The sequence below is a fragment of the Plecotus auritus genome, assembly GCF_963455305.1.
Source record: "Plecotus auritus genome assembly, chromosome: X".
Taxonomy (NCBI): Eukaryota; Metazoa; Chordata; class Mammalia; order Chiroptera; family Vespertilionidae; genus Plecotus; species Plecotus auritus.
The window spans coordinates 82,163,440-82,171,684 of NC_137784.1; the positions used below are offsets into that span (position 1 = coordinate 82,163,440).

The 8,245-nt window shown below is 41.5% G+C and overlaps 1 protein-coding gene across 1 annotated transcript; it reads right to left on the reverse strand.

Annotated features, from left to right (window-relative positions):
* Window positions 1-3,321: 3,321 nt before the first annotated feature.
* On the reverse strand, window positions 3,322-7,133 carry SERPINA7 (serpin family A member 7). The gene is made up of 4 exons (XM_080652231.1): window positions 6,504-7,133; window positions 5,225-5,498; window positions 4,336-4,483; window positions 3,322-3,592 (listed from the first exon to the last, which is right to left on the reverse strand). Exons 1-4 carry the CDS (start codon window positions 7,120-7,122, stop codon window positions 3,389-3,391), a joined length of 1,245 nt encoding a protein of 414 aa, XP_080508357.1. The 5' UTR covers window positions 7,123-7,133; the 3' UTR covers window positions 3,322-3,388.
* Between the last annotated feature and the right edge of the window lie 1,112 nt (window positions 7,134-8,245).

Here is an 8,245-nt window from a genome sequence, read left to right on the forward strand (position 1 = left end):
GGCCGCCCCCATGTGGTCAAAGATGGCTGCCCCCATGTGGACACAAGATGACCACCACAAGATGGCCACCACAAGATGGCCATCACAAGATGGCCTGCAGGGGAGGGCAGTTGTGGTAAGTTAGGGGTGACCAGGCCAGCAGAGCAGGGCAGTTGGGGGTGACCAGGGCAGCAGAGGAGGGCAGTTGGGGGACCAGGGCTGCAGGAGAGGGCAGTTGGGGGGACCAAGCCTGCAGAGTAGGACAGTTGGGGGGACCAGGCCTGCAGAGGAGGACAGTTGGGGGGACCAGGCCTGCAGGGGAGGACAGTTGAGGGGGACCAGGCCTGCAGGGGAGGGCAGTTGGGGGTGACCAGGCCAGCAGAGGAGGGCAGTTGGGGGGGACCAGGCCTGCAGGGGAAGACAGTTGAAGGGGACCAGGCCTGCAGGGGAGGGCAGTTGGGGGGGACCAGGCCTGCAGTGGAGGACAGTTATGGGGGACCCAAGCCTGCAGGGGAGGGCAGTTGGGGGGTGACACGGCCTTCAGGGGAGGGCAGTTGAGGGGGACCAGGCCTGCAGGGGAGGGAAGTTGGGGGGGACCAGGCCTGCAGGGAAGGGCAGTTGGGAGCCAGCAGTCCTGGACTGTGAGAGGGATGTCCAACTGCTCATTTAGGCCTGATCCTACTGGGATCGGGCCTAAACGGGCAGTCAGACATTCCTCAAGGGGTCCCAGATTGGAGAGGGTGCAGGCTTGGCTGAGGGACACCCCCCACTCCTATGCACAAATTTCGTGCACTGGGCCTCTAGTCCTATATAATAAAAGGCTAATATGAAAATTTTCCTCTCAGGAGCTCAACTGACCAGAAGTTTGAACGCTCACTATGATGTGCACTGACCACCAGGGGACGGAACAAAATGAAGGAAGGCCCCAATTGGCCCTGATTACCATCCAGGCCTAGGGACCCTACCCATGTACGAATTTCATGCACCAGGCCTCTAGTTGAACTATAACCTGTGGATGCTGCCTAGACATTTCAGGATTCTTTTGTTCAGGGTATTGAAAGCAAGAAGAGAAATCATTTGTGGTCATCCTACAGACACAAAATGGATCCCTGCCCAAAATTTGATTCCCTCCTCAGTACCAAAGAAGGGAATACTCTGGTTTTCTTATCAGCTTGCCTATATGTAGGGCACAAGGGGAAGAGGGAGAGGTGAGACTTAAAAAATGTCAGCAATCAAATATAATTTACACTTATATTCCATTGGTGAGAATTTAGTTTTATGACTACATCTGACTTCAAGGGAGGCTAGGAGATGTAGTATAGCATTGAATCCATGTGGCTGTAATTCTATCACAATAGAAAAAGATAAATAGAGATAATGAATTCTATATGATTAATAACACTACTCTCTTGTACTCTGTTCCCCCTTAAGTTTTTTACCTTTTGTTCTAAAATGTTATCCATAGATTTTTCCTTCTGTGCAAACATTTTTTTCTTCCTTTCCACTCCATCCTTTATAATATTTATTTATTTTTCTTGTTTTGCTTCCCTTTTTATAGTTATTTTATGGACAACATTATAAGTTTAAGCAAATTATCTTTTATTCTTAGTAGGCTAAAATGAGTTGAGATTTATAAGGTTAATAGTGGTAGTCCTTCAAGATCTAGCCACAGGAATGAATGATTTGAATGAGGTTTAGTCTACAATGAGATAGATGAATTATTTGAAGGACAATGTCTTGGTAATTCCAGATTACCCCTGGAGATACTGATATTCCTCTCAGAACAACCTCTGATCCAACTCATTTGGGGAGGTTTAGTAAGGGGCCTGTATGGCATTTACTCTGGCTTCTGGAGGTAAGGTCTGAGCTAGAGAACATATATGTGCAAACTAGGACACCCACACTACAACCTTTGTTCTGATACCAGCCCACTGTCTGATGTTGACCAAAAGGAATAAAAACTAATATTTACAAGGCTTTCTATCAGATGTCTAGCTCTGTGATGAGCACATTACACATTTTGCAGCATGAAATGTTTACAAAAACCTGATGACATGGATATTATTAGTGTTCCAATTTTACAGATCAAGAAAATAAGATATGCAGGCTTTAGTACATTGTCCAAGATCACAAAACAGTATAGTAACATAGCCTGGATTGTAATGTAACTTCAGTGAAACCAAACTCCATATTACCAATGAATTTTCTGTACACAAGTCACTTTTCTTCTTTGGATTTCCAATTTCTTGTCCAGAAAGCCAAAATATAAACTATGCAAAGAATAAGCAAGCCTCCATTCAAATGGATCTAATAAGAAAACACTAGAATGTTTGTGGGCTATATATTTTTCTAGGCATACATATTTATTTTGATCTTTAAGCACAATATCTAAAAAAATGTATAGATTTATTATTATTTCCCTGTTGCTGAAGAGTTTCACCTTACAGCTAGAATTTCAAACACCACATCATTAATGCTCACTATCCTGTTTATGTGTACTGAATTAAAATACTAGGGCTTTAAAAAATTGTCTAAGATGAAATCTAGTTTGATCATTGGGGTTAGGATAGCATGCACAGGCAAGGAGAGGTTGTGGAAGGATTTAAGGATAAGGAGATATTAAACTTTGGTAAAAGTAGACAAAAAGACAGACTAATCAGGAGATGTGTGCTTGAGTGAAGTGGGACAGGAGTGGGACGTTTGGAAAGGAGTCTGATTACAAAGGAAGGGTTATGAGATGTTATATGAATGGATGACTATCTTTCTCTAGTCAAAGCTTATAACTTAGCAATAAGGGAATTTTTTGAGGAAAAAGTAGGCTTGTATTGAAAAATTCATCTTGGTCTCTCTTGTTCTTTTGTCCCAGGCATTTTAAGTCACAAAATCCCTATTTCTAGTGGTAGCTCTCATTCTGTGACTCAGTCCTGTAGTGGAAGCATATTTTTACAGTTCACTAATAGCAGTTCTGATGGGATGGAAAGAAGTTGGTTGAGACGAACACATATAATCTACTATATTTTCATTGTTTTATATTCATTGGCCTTATTATTAGAATACTGGAATATAAGAACCTGATTTGAATTTCAACTATTCTCTGGAGGGCAGAAGAGGGGGCATTTACCAGTGCAGTCAAATTCCTTGGAGCTAACTAACTGGGGAGATTTCTGATGAAGTAGAATGCATTGACATGGGCATCCCTTCCTTTGCTTTAGATAATAAGTTACTCATTGACTATCTAAATATTTGGTCACAGGTATGGCCTTTTACATACCCAATGCAGTTCAGCTAGGATCCTGTCTCTACCCCTGCCCAGAGGAAAGCACATCCAGCGCACATAATCATATCAGGCTATACTGTTTATTTCCCATTGCAATAGGTACACTCAATTAGCTAATAGCCTCTTTCCAAACTACATTTTCATTGGGTCCACAACTTTCCCTAGAAAGAGAATGCTCCTGGTGTTTTTCTCTAAAATTAATAATAGGAAAGATCTATCTAATTGGATGATAGGGCGTAGGAGAGTTATCTCAGCCTGATCCAGAAATCTGACTTCAGGGACAGCTACAGCTTCGGATCCCTTTTCATCAATGTGCAGCACAGCCTTGTGGGCAGCCTGTAGAGGGAGAACAAACACTGCTGATCCCCTCAAGACACAGGAATAGTCTTTAGAATGGTTTTGAAGCAATCCATGAGAATTAAAAAGGTACTGTTCCTTTACCATACTATGTTGATGGTGCTTGAATATGAAGGCTACTTGGCTAAGTGTAATTAAGGAATATCTGGTCATTTTAGAGCTAGCTGTCAGAAAACCACATCATTCTCCATGGCTTTCTGCCTCTATAAGTCACGAGAGGGAAAAAGGAAGAGAGAGAGAGAGAGAGAGAGAGAGAGAGAGAGAGAGAGAGAGAGAGAGAGAGAGAGAGAGAAAGGGGGAGAGAGAGAGAAACGTCAATGTGTGAGAGAAACATTAATCAGTTGCCTCCTGTAGGTGCCAGGACCTGAGATCAAACCCGAACCAGATACCTTTGGTGCACATGACACTCCAACAAACTGAGCCACACTGTCCAGGGTTATAAATCACTTCTTAAGCTTTCCCCTGCCTTCACCATTTCCTCTATAACTGTATCTCATCAGTTCTGATCATTAAGTTCTTCCATCAGAATCATTAGGACATGAAGGTCAGGAATGGAAGTAACTGTTAAGTGACTTGCTTCAGAGTAATAACAATGACTCTGGGGTAAATCTGACCTAAGAGGAGTAATTCTGGCTCCCTATGCTTCAGAATCCTCATTGATTAACTCACTCTCACTGGACCTTCCAGATCATACATTCAGAAACTCTAATCCACCAACTTACTTTGGAAAGTTTAAGACCATTGTCCTCTGTGAGTTCAGAAAAATCTGCATTGTCAGCAAAGGCATCCTGGATGCCCATCTTCAGAAGGATGGCTCCAAGGTCATATGTAGAAGAAATGGAAAACTTTGGAACAAACAAGTCAATCCACCTGTGGGGGGAGGAGGTGGGAACACATGTATATCAGCACACTAAACTCATGATTCCCTTCCTCTCTTTGTTGCCATGGTATTATATTGAACTCTGATCCTCCCCTAGATATTGACAACCATTGCTATGTAAGTTAACACATGGCACCAAAACCATAGAAGTTATCCTGGAAGGAATATACTGTGGATCAGCCAATGTTGGACTGCAGCACTAGAAGTAGGGAGGTATGATTCACTTATAATCAAGAAGAAACCTAACTGTGGTATTGGCCAAGGTTGGGGAGCCAATGGCATGAATTTCAATGGATAGTAAAAGCACATGGATAATTTCATTGTTTTCCATCTCACTCCGAGCCCAGTATGGCTATCCATCCACAAAGTAACATAAAAATCCTATCTTTCCCCAAAACTCTAGTTGGCCTCTGGGGAAGCATCAATTTACTTGCTGGCTGACTTCAGAGAGTTCATTTTATCTTTGCAGCCCTAACTTCCTCAATTGAAAAACGCCTATAATACTCTTTTTTCTCTCTTGCTTGTTTGTTGATGTGCTTGGATGAAATGAAGTATGTAAAGTCCCCAGCCAAAGAACTGGCACAGATTATATTCTCAGTATATTTTTGTGGTCATCACACAACTGTTAAGTACTTCAGTGTGATTCTCCTGTCTCTGAGTTTCTGCTGAACTCAATCTTACCTGTACCATTATGCCCACCCTCAACTTTCCACATCATCTAAGATATTTACCCCTTCTGCAGTAAGCGGTTCCACTTCTTCAGTGTTTTAGATGACATGGACCCTTCCACCCACTCCATCTGGCCCTCCTTGGGAAGGACAAAGAGTGCCAGAGCATTCTTGCTATAGTCCATTTGCAGCACCGTGCAGTTCAGCTCCATATCCACCAGGTGATAGTATTGTTCTGTCTGGTGCATCATGGGCACTTGCACTGTTGTAGTCTTGTCCACTAAGAAGCTGGAACCCTCTTCTGTCTTGGATGGATCAAAAGGATTTGCCCACTGGGCTTAAAATACAGAAAGACAAAAGTTGTTTGTTTTAAACCAGTATTAATATCAGTGTCAGCTTTTCCATCAGCCATCTCATCTAGTATTTAAGACCACCACAGAGGTAGGTACCTACTTTTAACCAATTTGACAAGTAACTAAGGTTCATGGAGAGAGGTGTCTTTACATGATCTCATAGCTAGCCAAAGGCAGAGCCAGGAGTCACACCCAGGAATGTTGAACTATACATTCCACAAATGTTCCATCTGTTCAAACCACTATACTTACACTAAACCCATCAGAGCCACAGTTTCCTCTTCCGTAAAAAGGTATAAAGACATCCAACACACAGGGTGAAATGAGAAGATCTGAAAAGATCTGTTCTGCCATTTTATCCATCTACAAGTGTGTGGCTTGTGGCCAAGAATTGTTCACTCCTCCAACAAACGTGGCTGACATGTGCTTTAGAACCAGGAAATATCATTTGGGCACAGCACCTTCAGAAAAGAGTCACATGATTCTTGTTGTTACAAGCACCAACCTTAGAATCAGACCACCTTGGGTAGGAATAACAGCTCTGAAAGTTATTAACTCTGTGGACTTGGGCACTTGTAGGGATCAGATGAGACAATGTGTGTAAACCACACACATAGCATGATGCTTGATACATAGTGAGTGCATAGTACATGATAGAAGTATGTATGTAACATGCCAAAGAATACACAGCAAAATCACAAAATCTTTTGGAAGCCATAATTCTCTAGTTAGATGTGAACGGGATGATCATATCATTGTCACTAACCTCTCTGAAAGTGCTCTTTCCCTTGAAAATTCCTGGTCTCACCCACATAGCTATGTGTCCCTCCTGGAAGTTCCAAAACTACACACAGCTATGTCCGGTAGAGCCGATCACTATGGTATGAAGGACACCTACTTATGCTAGTGTGAAGAGACCATGAGCTCCTCCTAGTGCCGTACCAAATTATCAGAACACTGAAGTTGAAATGGACATCTTAGAGCCTTACCTTTAAAGTGAATATAGCTCACCAGGACCATGATAGTGTTTGGTTTGAGGTCTTGGATAAGACTCACAACTTTCCCTTTAGTTTTCTTCTCCACATGACTATTGACTGCCTGCTGGGCTGCAGAAACATTGGAGAAGTTGGTAGAAAAGACGTCAGTCTCATACAGGATTTTTACATCATCCAAGAACTTTGGTGATGGTTTCATCTGCTTCCCAATAAAGAGAGTATTTCCCATCTGTAATTCCAGCTCCTTCTTTGGAAAATTCAGTGAACAGATTAGGTGCTGAAAGCCCTGCTGGATCTCTGCTGTTGTGGTATCTGTGAGGTTAAACCCCAAGCTTTCCAGAATTTGAGTTTGGGTGCTGGAGCAGGCCCCAATGGAGAGCATGGCCAAAGCTGCAGAAATGCTCACAGGGGAAAAGAAAATGTTCTGATCTGGGGTCTCCACAGTGAACCTCCGGTACAGGTTGAATGCAAAGTCAGCATTGATGGATGACATCTTATAGAGAGTGGCATTTTGTTGGGAGGAATGGCAGGTGGTTACTTTGCCTTCAGAGGTTTTAAGCGGTGCACAATGAAGCCCAAGTACCAAGAGAACCAGATAGAGGAACAGTGGCATTTTGGAAGAATTAATATCTATAAGAAATTAGATAAAAGAACCATTGTGGATCTTAGCTGAATGAAAACTCTGAGCCAGAAACACCTAATAATCACCCATTATGATTAGTAAAACAATAGAAAATATTTGACGGCATGCTCACCAGGGATCGTATTGAGGTCTCTATTCCCTGAAAAACTAAAGAAAAATCTAGGGGCAGGGAGTAGGAGAAGTGGTTGCTGGGGCCATAGAAATAATGGCATGAACTGTCACTCAGATGTAATTGCAACATATGAAAACTCTGAGTAAATTTAATGTAGAAAAATTGAATTACTTCTTAATAGAACCAGAGGCAGCCTTTTGGAGAGAGAATCCTCAGATAAACTTGCAGAGTACTACCTCTGTTTACATTATTTTGTATAAATTTGAATTTGGGGTATTTTTTATTTGACATTTTTTTAAAGATAAAAGCTATAAAAATGAGATGAGAGAATACTTATACTATTATTTGGATAAAAGACAAAATAAAATGATTTTCACAAGATATGTTTAGTTGAAATGGAAGGGTGGTGGTTTATATAGCTGTATACAAGGTCATAAGCTGAAATTAATGTAATGCATGGAAGCCACAGGAGTATTTTCAAACAATGGGGAAATAAAAGTATAACATTTTGCATGTCAGATATATCTCACCATTAATATCAGCTACAAACTTATCTCTAAGTTGCAAGACATCTTATACCATTATTTTGCACTCATTCATGTTACTTTTTAATTATTAAAGAAGAAACTAGAAAATACTATGAGAGAGTCAATGAGCCGAGAAGATTACAAGGCTGAGGAGTAAGGAAGTCAGCTGTGGAATCCAAAAAGAATGGACATGTGTTCAGAAGGAAAATAATCCATGGAATCAAAGTAAGAATACTTCCACAGCCCTCTATTCTCTTCCTGAATGATCTCATCCGCTCCCAGGAACACAACTACCACCACACAAAACTATATACTGTAGTCCAGATTTCTTTTCTGTATTCTCAGCCATTTTTCTAGCTACCTATTGAATATATTCACCAGAAAGTTGCACACATTCCTCAGTTTAAATTTGGAAATCTAAAGTTTCCAAAGGTAAACATGTCTCCCTAGGATA

Coding starts and splice junctions, on each gene's coding strand:
- SERPINA7 (XM_080652231.1), bottom strand. CDS start 7,122: ATGCCACTGTTCCTCTATCTGGTTCTCTTGGTACTTGGGCTTCATTGT. Junction 4,484..5,224: donor AACCGCTTACTGCAGAAGGG/GTAAATATCTTA, acceptor CTCCCCCCACAG/GTGGATTGACTTGTTTGTTC. Junction 3,593..4,335: donor ATGGTCTTAAACTTTCCAAA/GTAAGTTGGTGG, acceptor CTCCCTCTACAG/GCTGCCCACAAGGCTGTGCT.